Below are 18,365 nucleotides of genomic sequence, written 5' to 3'. Positions count from 1 at the left end.
ATTCATGGCTCCCGCAGACACTTTCAACTTCCTCTCAAAGAGAAAAAAAAGAAAAAGCAGGTAATGCAACCTTTCCTTTGGACACAACTGCATCTGTAAACACCCCAACAAAAAAAAACCACCAGAAGGCTGACACGGTTCTGTATCAGGGTTCACGAGTCAGTCAGGAGAAAAAAGAAAACTAGGATGAGTCAATGTGGGCCACCACAGGTAATAAACAACTGCTCTGGTTTATACAGATCCTTGTGGTGTTGCCTTCAGAAGTGCAGTCTGAGAATACATTTCACCAATAAAGCCTATTTAAACAAATCCCGTTCCTCTCCCCTCTGCCTCATGTTCTCACCCTCCCCTCAGCAGTAACACAAAAGCTCTTCCAGGTCTGTAACGTGAGAAAGGGAAGGCTGAAATGCTCTTGATTAAAATAAATCTTATCTTTAAAGAAAAAAAAAAATATGGTCTCATTTCATCCCCCTCTCAATTCTGTTTAAAGAGCACAGCAAAGGGTAACTGTAAACTACTTTTTATAAAAGCATGTTTATCCCCAGATTCTATTTCTGCTGTATTTCAGTATTTGTCACAGCAAACCGTAAACCATCTTCACACCAGACTGTGGAAAAGAACAGCGTAAGGAGTGTGTACAGAGAGAGTTCATCAGTTCCAGACCTTCTATGGAATCCACAAGATTCACAGTTGGGCCACCATAACTCTCTCAAACTCCACCAGAATAACATTTGTCGAGAGGGCTTTTTGTGAAAGACACCAGAGTGAAAATCCAGGAAAAAGCCCAGCAGTACTTACTGGTTGTGCCCAGGAAGAGGTGACCATCTTCATTTGCAAAAAGAGCTCCTAATCCTAAGGCAGGGCCCTGTCCCTGGAGGTGTTCAAGGCCAGGTTGGATGGGGACTTGGAGCAGCCTGGTCCGGGGCGGGGGGTGTCCCTACCCATAGCAGGGTGTGGAACTGGATGGGCTTTGAGGTCCCTTCCAACCCAAACCATTCTATGATTCCATGATGATTCCTACCTAAGCAAGCCTAATGTTCACTCCCCAGTCCCAGGAACACACGGTATGTCTTGCTGCTTTTCCCAGCAGGTTGCAGCAGGCACACAACAGAGCAGCTGCTGACATTCCAGTGGTGGATGAAGTGGTCCAGAACCACCCTCACCTACAGACTCACAGGGGTGCACTGAGGACCATTTATAAAGCTGTACAATGATGAGATATCCACAGTGTCTCCATGAACTTTAGTGCAGTCATGCTGGGTACAACACTACAAGACACAAACTCAACAACTTTACAGTTACAAATGACAGTACTTGTCCTGCTGTTATACTGTAAAGTATTGTTATTTGCATTTTAATGTTCTTGCATAAACCTTCAGGGAAGAAATCCTATTATCTTAGACATCTCTACTGTCATGTAATTTGACAGTGCTTTAAAAATCTTAAGTAAGAGTGGAACTACCCACAGACATACACTAATTCCTCACCATCCTCTCTAAATTGCAGCAGAAAGTTGGATTCTGTAGCACTGAGGACACTTGACTGAAGTTCCTTTAGATGATTTTGTTTCAAGTTTCATTGCAGCTTAAAGAATTGGGCAATAACAAACCTACATTTAAGCAAGCCTGCTGAAGCTTTCTAGCAGGTCAGACAACTCTGCAGAACAAAGCAGCCAATACACATACAGCCATGATCACTTGTCCTTTGTTCAGTAACAACCATCACTAAGGAAGTAATGAACCCCAAGGTAAAACCCAAAATTCACTCCATGTAGCAATTCTTCAGCTAAAGCAGTTCTTTAGCCAAAAAAATATGTAAGTTAAAAATATTAGGCTGTAGAAAATGCCTTGGCTGAACACTTTCTTAGCTTTAATCATAAATAATTGCCTCCTCTTATACTAATGAGGAAGGCAAAATGGAAAGTAATTTAGACAATTCATTCAGGGTAATAGCGTTGTGAGCTAATGGTGCTGCTGAGATTCAGCCTCAATTTCCTAGAGTACAATAACAGAACAGCAGTAAGTTTTTCACTTCAGGGAGCTTTTCTAGCCTATGTAAATATAAACAGAAAACCCATTATCTACTGATAAAAACAGTAAAGTAAGTTAAATGAAGTTTCATATGTTACAATTCCATGTAACAGCCGTCAGCTCCCTGGATTGCAAGTGTAAATAAAACACTTCACTTACTGAAATCAATGAGAAACCTTCCGAATCCTTGCCTTTGGTATTGGGGCATGATCATTATGCAGGAGACGTTGTACTTCTGCTGGCAAAGCTTTTCCTGTGAGAAGGAGAAACAGATCAGCACGTCACCACAATGCTGAGGCGGGCGATCACCTGCCCCCACCTCCACCCTCGTGAAACGTCCCCACAAGGTGGGCAGATGCACGGAGTCAGCACTAGAGTCAACAATCCCACCTCACTATTTCATTACGGTAAGGCAGTAGCAAGCATAACTAATTAAAAAATATTTTGAAGGTAACTACTCAGCATCTTTTAAATAAATATATTGTCTGAACAGCATATCAAAGTTTAAGGGCTGTTAAAGGAGGAAGGTGGGAGGAAAAGGAAACTGTTTCCATGCTTCACTGATCATTCTGTCAAGGGTATAAAAGTGGAAAACCATATCCATACACACAGTGAAGTTGCATTTTCCACAGTTGCTACACTTAGTGCCTGCTGGTTTCCACCTGTATTTTATCTTCTCTCTCTGAATGCATATGGCTAGGGAGGAGCCCCGCACCCACAGAACTAAGAAGTCTTACTGGAAGCACATGAACTTTTTCCAAGTTGAATGCTTCCCACCTGAACCCAAAATCAGGCAGAATGCTCATAAACCAGAGCTTTTCCAGCCGGAATCAAGTCACATCACATACAGGCAAGGCAGGTAAATATTACACTGAGAGTTAAGACAGCAGAAGGAAGAATCTAAACTGGGAAGCTGCTCTAACAGTATAAGGTTTACATTCTTTCAGAATTATTGATAAAAAATAGCCTTGAAGACTTGCAACCTTTAACAGATTACACACATATACACAGATCCCCAAATCAGCGCTAGAGAGTCTTGAGGGAGCCCAAATCCACCAACCAAAAATACCCAGCTCAGCATAACTGACAAGAAGTCATGGCAAGCACACAGACAGCTTATGGCACCGCCTCTCACTTCAGCCTCCACACACAGGATGACACCAGAGCAGTGAGGATGCTGACAGGATCACACCCAGCATGCACTCGCTTCCAAACACTTCAGCTGTGAGAGCAGACACCCATGCTTTATTTCTCAAGGATTCTTAGTTGCTGTACAGTGAAGCATTTTCTCTGTACAGGCTTCTCAAACCATCCAGGTTGCTGCTAGCACAGAGTTCACCCTCCAGCAACAGATTTGTAATTGGGGAGGAAAAGCCAGGGCCTGCCTGCCACCAACCAACACATGCACATGCTTTTAGGAAAAAGGGACACGCATGACAACACACATGGAATTTGGTACATAATTACAGGACTTCAGTGGAATTTGAGATGAAGGGGTTTTCCCCTCTAAGTTTTGGCAGCTAAAACATCCATGATCATCAGCTGTTTCAAACAGACTGGTCAAAAGCAACAGTGGTGATGCTGGGGAAGAAAATGCATTCTTGCTGAAAGATAACAGGTGAAAGGACGAGAAGAAACAGCTTCAAGTTGCACCACGGGAGGTTTAGATTAGTTGTCAGGAACAATTCCTTCACCAAAAGGGTTCTTAGGCATTGGTAGAGGTTGCCCAGGGAGGTGGTGGAGTCCCCGGTCCCTGGAGGGCTTTAAAAGACTGGGGCAGACAAAGTGCTCAGGGATGTGGCTTAGTAGTGGACAGGTATGGTTGGACTCAATGATCTCAAATGTCTTCTCCAACCAAGAAATTCTGTAATTCTAAGGAAGAGACATCAAGAGAGACTCAACACCTGCAGTACCTTAAATAAACCTAGTCTGATACTGGCCTCTAGCAGAGCTGCCATGTGTGTGCCATAAGAACTCCTGACTGACAGGAGAGCCAGTGCAAACTGCGCCTACTCATCTCACTGTGACTTTATCCCAGCAGGGCCCACATCTCAGCAGGAACCAATCAGACCCCCAGGAGATCACTATAATATGCAGGTACTCTGCCAGGACTTTTAAATTGTTTTTAAGTAATGTCTCCATACAAACCACTTCTTAAAGAAAGCTATATACTGAGGGAGGCAGTGTCCCTAGGGACAAGAAATACTGAATTTCTGGGTAACTGTCCATCATGTTTCTTACGGACAAAGTGACTAATGGAAGCTTTCCCTGCTGCAGACACATCTGATTATACTTCACCATTCTTTTTGGGCACGTTTGTCAAGACAGTCCATATAAATATTATTTTTGTCTATAGGAGTCATTTATTCCTTTAAAACTCAAAGCAAAACCCCACCCAATGAAGACCTCCATTCTAAAGCAGGCATCCACCAGGAAGCCAGCAACTGCATTCCTACACTGCACACAGAGTCACCGCACTGGATCAGACCATGCACAGGAGAGGAACACAGATGGCATTTGTGTCTCACAGCCAGCTTGGACTGCTGGCTCTAAAACCATGAACACACAGCAACAGTTCAAGCCCCTCGCACTTTGAGAAGTTAGACTTGCTATGCTAGTGCAAAAATAGTAGTAGGAGGAAAAAGACTGAATTTTCAACTGGAACCACAGCACAGTCAAAACAAAACAAAAGGAAAAAAAAAACACAACCAAACCCAGGCTGAATGCACAGATGATTCCTCAGTTTGCATTAATATTTGACACAAGAAAGTATGAGTTTATTTAAGACACTGAGATTTATAAAGAAGACTTCAAGCTTCTGAACTGTTTTCCTTTGCTGTCAGCACAAATGTTAAGCAGGAAATTACAAACGCTTAAATAAACAAGTCAACACTTCTTTTACCTTTGAGAAATATCCAACTAAATGGCAGCCTTTCTCATCATTTTTTGTAAGGACATAGAAGAGGAATGGTTCAACATCGTAGTACAAGGTTTTGTGGTCCAGAAAGAGCTTAGCTAACAAACAAAGATTTTGACAATAGATTTTGCTCACGTTTCCATCAACCTAGAAAGCAATACAGACGCAGTTATTTCCAATGCCACCAACAGGATGGGACAACACAACCTCTTGAAATCATCATAGCCTAGAAGGAACCATGAACAAGACAGTATTTGGTAAAAAAAACCCACATCAAGGTCCAAAAGAGAAATGACAGAGCTTCTTGTTAAACAAGAATTCTTCAGTGAGCACTAATTATTTTGCATTTCTAAGTATCCTCCAAGGATGTGGATTTATTAAACAAAGTAACTTTACCTTTTAATTCTCTGAGTGAGACTCACCTCTCTCACTGCATTCCTGGAATGAAAATGAATGACTGGTAGACAAAAAAGTACCAATTAAACCTACATTAAACCCAGGTTTGTGAGAAGGCATTGGTGTACAGCAATTAAGAAAAAAAAACCCCAAACAATGCAGTGTATTGTGTTGAATCCCTAAGGCATAAGGGCAAGGAATGAGTTGCCAACTACACATGAATCACAGCAATGTTTTAGATAAATTAGACAAGACAATTTCTATGCTGACTAAAACATCACTGAGCAAGAGAAGCAAATGTTCGTGTTCAGCACTACCATTAGTCTAGGTATGTTAGAGTGTAAGGAGTCACACTGTGACTCCACTAGCCACAGAAAAACTGGACACATGCAGGTTTCCTGGCTCAATTTGTTACTTCCTGAAAGGGAAGGCTCTGGCAAAGACATCGGCATTTTTGAAACCATCTTCCAAACAGAAAGGCCTGCACTGATGTTCTGTAACAAAGTCATTGCCTGTATTTCATTCAGGGACAGCCAAACACTATGCACGCTGTTTGACAAGGATGCCATCTTCTATTCCAATTTGGTTTTAGTAAGAATCCTAATTACAAATCTGAGGGTTGGACAAACCCCAACCTTTTGGAATAATTTAGTGATTTTGAGGTGACTTCAGTAGTACAGCTGCACTATCTGGAGTAAATAAACCATTTAATGGACAGCTACTGTTCCTAAAAGCATCAGGATAAACTTGCACACAGCACCCGAGTACCTTTCAAATGCAGTACTCTTTCCTACCACTCATTCCACTTTTCCAGATGTTTTTTCTTCCTTTTCACACTTATTAGCAAGTATGCAAATCAAATACAAACATTAATCAAGTAGAAATTATCACTGGTTAAGCCAGAAGCCCCAGATTGTGTAGGTTATCCTTTTCAGTAAGGACAGTTGTACAGAAATGTAGGAAGTCCCCGGCAAACACAGTTTGTTCATCAGTTTTCAATGTGAAGGGAGAGGGAAAAGAAAAGAGACAGACTGGAACTTCAAAGGCCAGTATCGGACAAAAGGTTCTTGCATGCAGCACAGTGGTAAACTGTGCGCAAGTCTCCTCTCCAATCAAAGTCACACTCCGGATCAAGGTACACCAATCTTAAACGCTAAACTCATTTCTATTTCTCTCAACAACAAAAAGCATGAAGGAAACTCCAACCTCTTTATTTTGTCATACAGAAATGAGGTGCACAAGATTCCTGAAAGGATTGGCAAGGCAGGGCATCAGCAGATGAGAAAGTGTTTACAATTTTCAGAGCAGCACCCAACATTAACCTTTGAACCAAAAAACCCACTTTATTTCAGAAGTCTTAACCCAAGTGTCTGATGAAGCACCACAACAAGAGAAAGAGAATAAAAACAGTAGAGGAAGAGGTGGGACATCGCTTCCACATGCACCTTGTTTTCTGTGTGGTTTTTGTGTCGTTACCCCAGCCCCTCTCTCACAGCTGTATTTTACTTTATGTTTTTAAGAGGTTTTTATTCACATGTTTGCAATAGTTATTAGAAACAAATCAGAGAGCAAGATTTGCCAACTGCGTGCGGTACAGCTCCCAGCACCTCCTAAAAGAGAGAACCTGATTTTGGCTGAGTAGGACAACTTTGGTTCTGGATAGGAAAGAGGTCAGCCTGTTTACAACCCGAGTCTTTTGCTGGAATATCTACGATCTTCATAAGAAATGCCCAATTAAGGAAGGAAGCAACCTTGAGGCAGACAGCTATTTAGTACCACAAAACCAAGCAAGTGAACCAGACATTAAGATCTTGCTCTAATTTAAGTAAGGACTTCAAGACTGCATCCACCATTGTTTGAACAAGTAATGGCAATGACCAAGCACGACAGACATCTATACAATGTGAAAACACATTCAACAGGATCTATACCTGCAACTAAAAAGAAGTTATCAACATGCACATCTAAATACTGTTCTTGAAAAACAGCATCAAAGAAGCTTTTACACTTCAGAAGCATCCACATGATGATTATTATTCTCCCTGCACCAAAGATAACTCAAATAGTCAGAAATGACTGGGTGCAAGAGGGTGAGAAGGGAAAGCCAACTCCCTCAAAGAGCCTCCATCACAGTTTCCATCTCAGACACGCTATACAAATGTCTCAAGAGGTTTGGTAATGCATGAAGTATGAGTGAAGAAAGAATGAATTATGACTGAACACAGCAGGGTGGAGCAGGATATGGAAGATGCACTTGGTTTTGCAGAACAATAAGATGTCCAAGGAAGAAAGTACATTAAAAGTTTTCACTAGTTCTACAGCTGGTCTGTAATGCCTACAAACTGGTTACTTTGCAAAATGTTCATTTTGGTACCTACCTCAAATACTGACAGGTCATTTCTCCTGTAGATTTCATTGGCTGGAGGATGAAACCAGCCACATTTCTTTGAGTGCCTTAACAAAATGTTTTTACTTTTCATGTATTTAAGACAGAATTCACACAGGTAAAGCTTTGGTAATCTGTATGGAAATTAGAAAGATATTTTATACAAAAATGCATTAAATTCGATAAACAAAAAAGTTACCCTCTCCCCATTTCAATATAAAGTACCATGGGCAAAGGATGCTTAAGTTTAAATAAATAAATGAAATCGCATTTGAGTGTAAAATTAAATATATGCATCGACCATTAGAAGATGAAGATAAGATCAGACTCAGCAAATCGTAGTGAATCCTGTTCAGGGTTGTGGCCCAGCCTCCAGCAGACCCTAGCAACTCCCCCATTCCCCTTAGGTGTTTGCTATGGCCTCCGTCAATGTAGACACACTGTGAATTGCACCCTCTTTCCAATACAGACGAAGTAGGCACAAAGGAGAACCCAAGGATGTCCTTCTCTTTAACTGTCCTTGTTGTGTACAAGGGGAAGGCTAGGACATGTTTTTTCTTTCCACTGCCTTAGAAAACCAGCAGTAAGATTGTACCCCCTTACCTCCGCCTAAACTGTCCCTTCACTTAAATAGAAGACCCATCCCAACAGTTTGCCTATGGGGAAAAGGCCTCACTTCCACACATCACAGCACAGGCCCCACAGATGATTGCGCTCCTCCAGGAAGGATTCCGTTCAGACTACATGCAGGTAGCCCATACGCCCCATGTAAGATAATGCAGGCCAATGAGTGTTCTGTGCACCATAAACCATTCTGTTCAGAGCACCTTACAGCTTACCTTCACCTTTACATTACTGATGCAGGGGAAGACTGCTGTAGAAATTAGTCTACAAAGTTCTAGAGCACAGAACTATCCTTATCTGCTCTGAAGCTACCAGCATACCCCGAGATCGTGCTGGGATCACGGCCATGCTTTACGCTGCCCTAGTATTCCAAACAAGTTTATCAACAACACAAAAAAGTAGTTGGAACTGTTTGTTCCATGATGTAATCCCACTGCACTAGAGCCAAGTACCACAATGTCTCCTACAACTGTCGTCTCACTGTTGCTTCATACTAACAATTATCCATCATTATGCCTCTATCTGGGATTAATTTACTTGGTGGAACAGGTAACACTCTTTAATGTTATGATATATGTTCAGGGAATAAAAAAGTACATGAGAAAACATTAACACTATAAAAGCAGTGGTAATAAGAGAAAACAGAAATGCCCTCTATGCTTCTTTTTAGCCCTTGATTTTTGTACTTCCAGTTCATTATATATCCCTCATTCCTACCATCCAAAGATGGGAATATCCAAGAACGAAATGGATGGAGAAAAACCGAAGTTTATAACAATGCTGCACAAAGGCATTTTGGAACTGACCACAGAACTTGGTTGCCTGTTAAGCATGCAGTTCTGAAATCTCTGTCTGTGCCACAGATCCAATGGATTAAAACACATTTATTTCTAGCACATGCAAAGATCAGCAGAGACCTGCGGAGCACACACATCAGTGCACACTCTCTGCCTGATGCCAAGGTGTGCCCTGCAGAATGCAGCCAGAAACGAGATGCTGTGCCAGAACCTGCTTGCCTGGCTTTATTGATCTAGCATGTTCAGACTCCTCCCTGGTCGCTGGAGAAAGGAGTTTAACAAACTCTAGATAAAAAATCAGATTAATTGCTCAAAAGGGCCAGAAGTTGGACATGTCTGTTTGCAGCGGTTTAGGGGAAAAAAAAACAAACCAAAAATCAAACCAAACAAAACCCCAAACCCACACCAATATCCAATGCAAAGTTGTGTTTATGCAGGACTAGGAAAATCAGTCTCTTTAATGTATCTTTTATTAGAACTAGTAAAAAAAAAAAAGACAAGACAAACCCTCATTCTCGCCTGTAATTACAAAAACATATTTACTTCTAAAAGAAGTTGTGAACTATAAACAATTACAAAACAGCAACAAAATAAATTACAATTAGCATGCATAGTTAAAATTCCAACACCATGCAACAATGTTGACAACTTGCTACCTTGCATATTCTTGTGGGTAAGGTGAAGAGTACCAGGTCTGGATCTCATACTTTCCAAACTCGATCACCGCAGGGTATCGCCCACCTGTTTCACCGGTGTTTTTACACCCGATTTTCTGCCAGGTGCAATACAAGAAAAATTTTAGTTAGAGTAAAAAGACAGTTAGCTTTATATCACCAACTTCACCCAGCAAAGGTGTGAGAAACGTGCAGCATTCAAATCAGTTGCTTAAGTTCTTCCAGTCTGGACAGAGAGAGGACAGAGTTTGCCAACAGCCAAGTACAACAGTGAACGCTGAACACGAAGTTAAGCGTGCAGTGCTTACAAATGCATACAGATACATGGTGCATGGGCCAGCCAAACAGGAGGCACAATGGCCTCGTCTCTCTTCTCCCACAGCATCAGGTGTGAGGTGGGAACTGTCTCCATGAGCAAACAGAAGTACAAACTAATAATGAAGTTGAATCTTTAAACTTGGTTTGAGTTTGTTGGTTAACACGGTCTGAATTACAACTATAAAAATGTCACTGCATTGACTCAGAGCAGGTAACATCAATTCTTTACACTGAACTAGAAACAAATTAAGTGACTTTATCACTGAAAAAGTACAAGACAAACTCAATTACGATGTAACTTTATAAAAAGCAACAGTTGAAACATTTCATAGGCACAGAGAAGTAAAAGTCTGGTTTGCTAGAGTAAGAGTCCACTGCTGTATCCAGCTTCCTCAGGGAAAAAAAAAAATAAACCACCCAACAAAAAAACCCCAATAAAAGCCCAACCCAAACCTCAAACCCCAGCTCAGTCTCCACAAGCTTCCGATTACCACTGCATACCTTAAGTAAGGACATTAACACCAGCTGGTATGAACAGTTACAGTCAGCTTCAGCTCAAACATTTCCACTGCTAGAACAAGTCTGTAGTATTTAAGAGTGTGTTAAATCATTGGGCAAAATGAAGTTATGAACTCACTAAATCCAGTTTCCTACCAAACAGTATTTTCTGGGACAGGCTTAACTTGTCTCAGTGGCTGCTTTATCTGCAGAGGAAACTCATGAGGCACATTCTCATCAACCAGTATCGCCTTAGTCCTGACCACAACGTCAGCTATGCTCATCTCTATGTTTCGACAGGGGCAGTCCTGTGGCCAAAATGCTCAAGTCTATCTTCCAAAACCTATCCCAGGTATCACTTACTGACCCATTCCACTGTGCGCCTTGCCTCTTATCTAGGAGAATGTAGCTCTATACACAGCATCTCCCCAATTAAATTCTCAGCAAGCAAGATACATTAGAGCAAAAGAAATATATTACAAATGAACAGACATGCGGAAATGAACCAGGCTTTTATTTACAGAAATAACCACATTTTATGATTCTTACCTCCAGGGAAAGTTCTCGAGCCTGCTTAAACACTTCCAAATCCTCCTGTGTAACGTTATCCTTGCTTCCCACCAGATACACATCTGTATTTTCTTGTTTGATGCTTAGTTTGATTTCAGTATCTGTTATTTAAAACCAGGAAAAAGTTCATTCAGACATGAAGGTTACACGTGCCTTACCAAAATGATACTCCTAAGCAGGATTGGAGCAACTACAGCTGTTATGACTCCCCATTTTAACTACATTTGGGATTACCAAGTAACAGAAACGAAACCTTCCGTCCCACCCCTTCTCATTTTCTCATTTGCTGTTGCATGACCTATTTTTGTTAATTGCTCGTCTGTCTGTAGCCTTTACAGTCCGCTCCTACTAAATCAGTTCTAAGCCTTGTGAAATGAAATATATCCAATCACTAGAACTATGCCACTCAAACTCCAGTACATTCTACAAGGTTAAAGGAAGAGAAAAATCGTTGCCCTTAAAAGTTGGAGACCAACGCTAAGCTAACTCTACTTTCAAACGCTATATTTTTTCTTAAATAAAAGTAATTACGAAGAAGGTATTTCACAGCAGTACAGATCAAGTGTTGTGGAGATTGTAGCAGGATGGAATCGTTCGTGAAAAAGCAATGGAGCAGAGGGAAATGAACTGAGATGTCCACCATGATGAGCACTAAAGGCACACAATCACGATGAAAGCACTACGGCCAGGGAAGGGGCCGGGGAAGGACAAGGAAGTAGCATGAAGAGTGGCTACTCATGCGGTACTACACAGCCATAAGCGACGTTATGAAGGCATTTGGGGCTCCTAGTGTCACTACGGATGCAAAAACATAATAAAAAGGTGGTGTGGTATTAGTCAGAAACAACATTTTGGAGATTTAGTCAGCATTAGACGAAAGGTCAAAGTTCCGTTGCTTTTGTATGAAAGTGAAGTAAGAACAAGAGAAATAACTAGGACCTATGTGACAATATAAGAGTTCTGGTTTCAGATGTGACGCAGGTTTGGTTGGCACTTTCACCTTTGCTTACCATCATCCTGATCAGGTTTAATCCTTCCGTCTGCCAAGCTCCCCTTCCCTGGTGAGAGGGTCCCCATCTGAGGGGTCACTTTATACTTTAATCTGCCTAAAATTCTGTGCTTTTTGAGGAAGGTTGTTCTCTTGAGGCGAGCAATTGCTTTAAAAGCACGTCCTCCAGACACACCCCATCCAGAGGAACGGGCATAAGCAATAAACCTGCCCCTGACCTTTTTCTTCCCACAGAAATGGCAATTAGATTTTGATGCGGAAGGGAATTCTGCGTTATGATGCAAGCGCTTGGGCAGTGCATAGTTTGGGTGTCCCTTTATTTGCGACTGTCCCTGAGCGGTACAGATATGAGAGAGTCCATCAAACAGCCCCTTCAGCTGACTGTTATCAGGAAGGCAATTAAAGGAGGGGACACTCGACTGACTGGAAGAGCTTCGGGGAGAGTTAGAAGAAGTTGAAGTGCTGGATTTTTGTGAACTGGGGCTCTGATCAGAGATGGGGGTTGGGAGTAAAAGTGAAGAAGGTGGAGGTTTTAGCTTTTGTGTGGTACCTGTAGCCAACACAAGAGAAGTGCATGACTGTTTCTGAGAGACCTTTTTCCTTGGACGATAGTGCTTTGAAAAGTCTATTATTTCACCTCGTGATCTGCGACCATCAGGTGATGGTGTAAAGAACTTAGTAAGGCCATCAATGAGCCCTTTGGTTTTCTTGTTAACTTTAAGTGTAGAGGCAGATATGTAGGTGGAGGTGGTGGTGATTTTGGTGGTGGCACCAGGCCGAGTGGGGTCTGTAACAGGCAATCTGCTGCTTGAATCCTTCACAGATGCAGCATGACCAGATGAAGGTGTGGTACAGACTTTAGTCTTTTGACCCCTACCAGGTGACCCCCTTCCTGTGAATGCATTCACGGATCCTTCATCGCTGGTTACAGACCTATGCGAAAGTTTGAAAATAAAAACCAGCATTAACAATCTGCCAAGCAGCACTACTGTTTATACAAGTCACTTATGCCACTGTACTTCATCGTCAAAGCAATTTAAAGACACAAACTTTGGAAATGCATTTCACACTAAGACATAACATCAGCTTTTTTATTCCTTTTCCTTTTTCTATTTTGTCTGCATCCCCCACCCCCTGCCCCATTTTCTGAGTCCACAGTACACATAAATGGAAGCAGCTGGAATAGCAGGATCTCCCAAGTATGCAGCCTCCCCACCTACTTGGAAAAACTGTGCTGCTTTGGAGAAAAACATCAATACACTGTGCCTGAATACAAGAACTGCCCCACCACCACTGCATTTATTTGCACACACAGAGGAGATGCACACATTCAGGGTTAATAAATTACTGCACAGCAAAACCCTTAACTTCAGGCTACATTTGCTTAAATAGTAAAGAAAGGCTATTAGACTTTTAAAGCCATACAGTCAGTGTTCAAGAAGCTGTTCTTTTTCCCACACTCATTGGATTACGTGTGCCAACACCAGTAGCAGAAATTACTTGCAAAGTAGTTTTCTAAGGCAGTTCAGGAAAGGCATTATAACAGACCCAAAGAAACAGGCTCTCTTTTCTTTATAAATTGTAACAATTGCAAAGGAAAGGAAAAAGCCAAACTGAGACCCAGCAGTGTCTGGACAGAAGCTGTAACCAACCGGGCCTAATGCAAGTGGTGTCAGGGAGGGAGGGGGGTGAATGTGATGCAAATGCAGGAAGAAAAAGGGCACGCTGAAAGCCAGCGTTTGTGACAGCAGGACAGGTCACTCAGGGCCAGGGAGAGGAACAACTGAAGGCCACTCTGAAGTGCAGTATATTGTAATTATATAGAAAGAGAATGTTAAAAGATATCTGCAGTACAAGAAATAGGTATCAGGAGGCACGATCAAATTGCAGATCCAAACACAGCTACGTAATTGCACCAAATGCTTTCATTCCCTTTTCCATCCTGCTCTTTGAAGTTCACTTTTTACTTTGCAGCGGAAAGTTTTCTTCCACAGATTTTTGCCTTCTTAATTGAAATGCTGAAGTAATTAATTCCAACAGGTCATTTCTAATTAGAGACCGAACAGCCTGGGGCTACCATCTGGTTTACTGAACTCGAGGGCCCACCAGTTTAAGAACTCGCCTCTTCTCCACTCACACATCCTTAAATTTGGTGAGCTCCTCAGAGGCAGCAAAACCACAGACTTAGAGACTTCTAAGTCTTTCAAACCCTTTGGTCCCGTATGTTGAAGTCCATCACGAGGCCGTTCCCACTCCCAGATGTGGTAATCGCCACCAGTGCCAGAGGCCAACACACACCTGGGTTCAGTTAATTCTACACAGTCATTTCCCTGCAAAGGGCTTCCTACAGATGGGCAACAGGCAAAAAAATGATTCCAGCGTTACTGGACAGATGTTCTTTGTACTACATAAAGAGAAGGAAGTGGCATTAGCCAACCTGCCTGCGTCTCTGTGCCCACATACTGTTCTGTACAATACTGTCAACTCCTGTGCCCCACTAACACTTGTAAATAGGACTCCATGAGGAACAGTTCCTTACCCCAGCTCCTCATTATTATTCCAAAACAAGATTACTTTGTTTTATACATATTAGACATTGAAGTAACAGAAATGTGCCCACAGTGTTGCAAATACTATACAGACAGCCCCCCAGTTACTACTCTGACACGCCTGCATGCCACAAAGAGAAGAAAATATTCATAAAACTCTTCATTGTAATCACCCAAGTCTAAAAGAACTCCTGTGTCCTCTGGCATGACAGTTAATTTAAAAGACATAGCTCAGAAACCCATTAGCAAAACCTAACAGTAAAACCCTCATCACCCTTCCCAATCTTTCTGTTACATGTGTGAGGAAAGAGGAGAAGCAAAATTACGGTGTTAGACAGACATGGGAGCCCCAACCAGGGACATGTTCTCAGATAAACGGGATAGCAGTACTGCATCAGAACTCCAGCCGAAGGGTTAAGGCTTTAAAAGTGGTAAAACCAGAGGTGGAGCTACAGATATAGGTAATATTTTCATTCTGCACACACAACAATAGGAAATGCAGTTAGAATAAATGTTGTCTGGCTATTTCAATGACCTTCGAATTCCCAAGCTACTCTATCAGGAAGAGAATGGAGAAGTAATATAAAGTCTTACCCCCACTTCCTTTAATAGTATGCTCTCACGAGCCTCCAACCACATCTTTTACTTTCACATACCACCACACTCCACTCTTGTCCTGCACTACTTTCCTAAAGGAGCACAAGCTGAACTGTGCAGCAAGGACCAAAGAGCCAAGATGAGAGATCTTGGCAGAGAGAGAGGGGAAAGACAGAATACAGCAAGATGCATGGCACTAAGTCCATCAATTTGACCAGTGTGCTGTACTCTAGGACTGTATGTTTTTCCCTTTCTATTTTCCTGTTAGCTCCACTGGCTCCAGAAATACTCATTCTGTAAAATGCCAAATTCTGCAGCAGCTCCCATGCAGCTCCGAGGAATGCCAGACAGGCGTTTAGGCTGCAGAGAAAAAAAGTCGGGGAGAAGCCACACAACAGAGCGAGCAGTAGATAGAGAAGCAAAGCTTTTCAGCTGCTGAGCTGACATGGCCACACAGTTAAACAGGAGGAGAAGAAAAGAATATGCATAGGAATGTGTGATGGAGGAAAACATGCTACTGAATTAACAGAGAACCTGTTCCTGTTTAACAGTCAATGTGATGTCAACTCAGCATTTGAATGATACTTAAACAACTCTCCAACCAAGCCTGAAGACATCCAACTACAGTGTTCCCTGGAAAGACAGATGCCAAAAAAATTACAATACTCTTGTCCTGGATAAACACATTCCTGAGAAGCAAGAGGAACTGCAACCTCTTTCCCTAGAAACCAATGGCAGCTTAACAACAGAATTTAAGTACTATTTTTTTCCAGAGTATCCCTGAAACCAGAACTTGCGCAGTAATTGCATAGTGTGCTTTTTGGAGTGGGTTTTGTGAGCGGATATCAACTAATACAGACAATTGTATCTAGCTTTTGAACAAGCCTTTGAACAGAACCATCTCCTAAAGTCGGATTTAAGTAACTCACTATTGTCCACTTAGTACAGATTCTGTATGTACTTCAATCATTTGAAATTGCACCCCAAAACCAGCTGTGGCACACATTATCATACAGACTTCTATTTGCATCTGCTACAGGTAGTTTTGTTAAAAAATCATGGGATTGAGAAGAGTTACAGGAAGTTTTTTCATCACCTTCCGACACAAGACAAAATGTACCCTCTATAATTAAAGAGGTGAGGGGCTACTGGACTGAAAGGCATCTAATAGAGCACTTGTCATCTCCTTCCCCACCTAGAAATACATTTAAGCATGGTGGTCGAGCCTGACTGCTAACTCAGAAACATTAAAAACAATCAAAGTAAACCTACAACATTCGTTGCTTTAGTTTGTTTTTCGGTCGCCCAATAGGTTTTGCATATCGTCGCCTGATTTGGGCAGCTTTCTCATGAAGTAGCTTTCTCCCTTTCTTCTTTGGTCTACAGACCTGGCAGATCCACATCCCTGCGTAAAGGAAAGAGAGTTTCATTGCACATAGTTTAATTAACCTGTACTACAGGTGAATACCAAAATATACATCAAGCACAAAAGGCTAACAAATTCTCTTATGAAGAGCACACAGGGAAGAGGACGAGGACAGACAGAAGTGATCTATTCCTACCATTCTCCAAGAGTTAAGAGAGCAAAATGCCCATGGAAGGTTGGGGGGGTGGTAACAAGGATCATAGAAAAGGCTGTGAGCAAATGGCTTCTTAGAAGAATTTCTGTTCTAGTCTGTCCCTCTTTACAATATCTATCTTCAGACACAGTTAGGATGGAGGGGTAAAAATCACGTGTGTTACAGAGCAATCTAGGTCAGAGCAGGCTAAAGAAATGCCAGGTCACACCGAGGTATGCTTGTTTCAATAAATAACAACTTGAATCTGGCATCCTGCTAACGTTAGACGTCCATTTCTGAACAGGTATTGGAGATAAGGCTGGGTATCTGGGGGGCGGGGGGAAGGGAGAGGAAAGAAGTCTTCAGTGTAACTTTAAATTAAATATAGAAAGCCAAACAGATATGAGAGTAGAAGGGAGAAACGCTATATATTGGAAATCCAGAGATTAGAGAACCTGAAGACACAGGTATTTTGTTTGTTTGTCTGCTTTTTTAATTGTTCTTACAAAGGCAGGCTCTTTCACCTGCTCTAAGGATTTCTTCGGCAGTGTATACATTCCTAACACTGTAAAACCTCACCTTCACTACACAGGTCAACACTTCAATACACAGTGAAGGATCCATATGGCCAACTGAGCATAGACCTTTACAGGGTTCCAGAGAAAAACATCTCAAGTAAATGAAGTTTTGGCTTGGACACTACTGACACCACAGCTGTTTACCAATGCAGAAATTATCAGCATGCACAAGAGCTTGTGGTCACTTAGCACGAGAAAGGATTGTGAATGAAAGTATTTTCACAGAAAGTATTTTTACTATCACCTTTTGGCATTCGGGAAAGTGGTGGGTCACAACACTCCATGTGGAACCCTCTGTCACAGGAGTCGCAAAAAAGCATATTATCCTGAAAGGTAGGGATAGGGGATGGAAAAGGAAGAGAGTTTTAATTCAGCATTGCCTCAAGTTGTACAGCAGTGAATTGTACTTCAACGTGCTAATATAGAGCTACATGAAACAAAGTGAAGTCAGATCCAGTCCAACTTACTGCATTTTTGCCTTGGATCCTACATGCGCTGCACGTCTTGCACTCAATGCACTGCCACCTTAAGGCCTTCACATTCGATGTTAGCTCCGGGCAGAATTTCAAACACGATGGATGTCCTAAAAAAAAAAAAACAACAAACCAACACAAAATATTTAAAGCTAAAGATTTGAGATTGGCAAGGTTGATTCCTCAGTTCAACAGAATGCAGCCAGCCCCACCAGAACCCTGCAAGCACCAGTTCTTCTTCAGAACCTTGCAACCCATTACTGAACACTACTGTTTCACACAAGAGGTACAGAGTAACTGCTACAAATTGTGGGATAAATGGTTGATTTGAACTTTGCCTGAAGTAAATAACTGAGAAGTACAGACATAAGAACTGTCCATTCTCACTGG

The 18,365-nt window shown here is 41.9% G+C and overlaps 1 protein-coding gene across 6 annotated transcripts in view; it reads right to left on the bottom strand.

Moving 5' to 3' along the window:
• Positions 1-18,365, bottom strand: part of KAT6B (lysine acetyltransferase 6B) — a 92,105-nt gene that overhangs the window by 20,136 nt on the left and 53,604 nt on the right. For 3 of the 6 annotated variants that reach the window (XM_069863435.1, XM_069863436.1, XM_069863437.1), the window contains exons 4-12: positions 17,970-18,085; positions 17,747-17,828; positions 16,638-16,770; positions 12,221-13,152; positions 11,190-11,311; positions 9,807-9,922; positions 7,722-7,863; positions 4,933-5,094; positions 2,190-2,283 (exon numbers count right to left, since the gene is read on the bottom strand). In XM_069863435.1, coding sequence (XP_069719536.1) covers positions 2,190-2,283; positions 4,933-5,094; positions 7,722-7,863; positions 9,807-9,922; positions 11,190-11,311; positions 12,221-13,152; positions 16,638-16,770; positions 17,747-17,828; positions 17,970-18,085 — 1,899 coding nt within the window. The remainder of the gene's footprint in view (positions 1-2,189; positions 2,284-4,932; positions 5,095-7,721; positions 7,864-9,806; positions 9,923-11,189; positions 11,312-12,220; positions 13,153-16,637; positions 16,771-17,746; positions 17,829-17,969; positions 18,086-18,365) is intronic. The other 3 variants (XM_069863440.1, XM_069863439.1, XM_069863441.1) reach the window with 2 other exon arrangements.

The sequence above is a fragment of the Phaenicophaeus curvirostris genome, chromosome 9, assembly GCF_032191515.1.
Source record: "Phaenicophaeus curvirostris isolate KB17595 chromosome 9, BPBGC_Pcur_1.0, whole genome shotgun sequence".
NCBI lineage: Eukaryota > Metazoa > Chordata > Aves > Cuculiformes > Cuculidae > Phaenicophaeus > Phaenicophaeus curvirostris.
The sequence above is the reverse complement of the archived record's forward strand: the minus strand, read 5'-3'. Positions and strand labels throughout refer to the sequence as shown.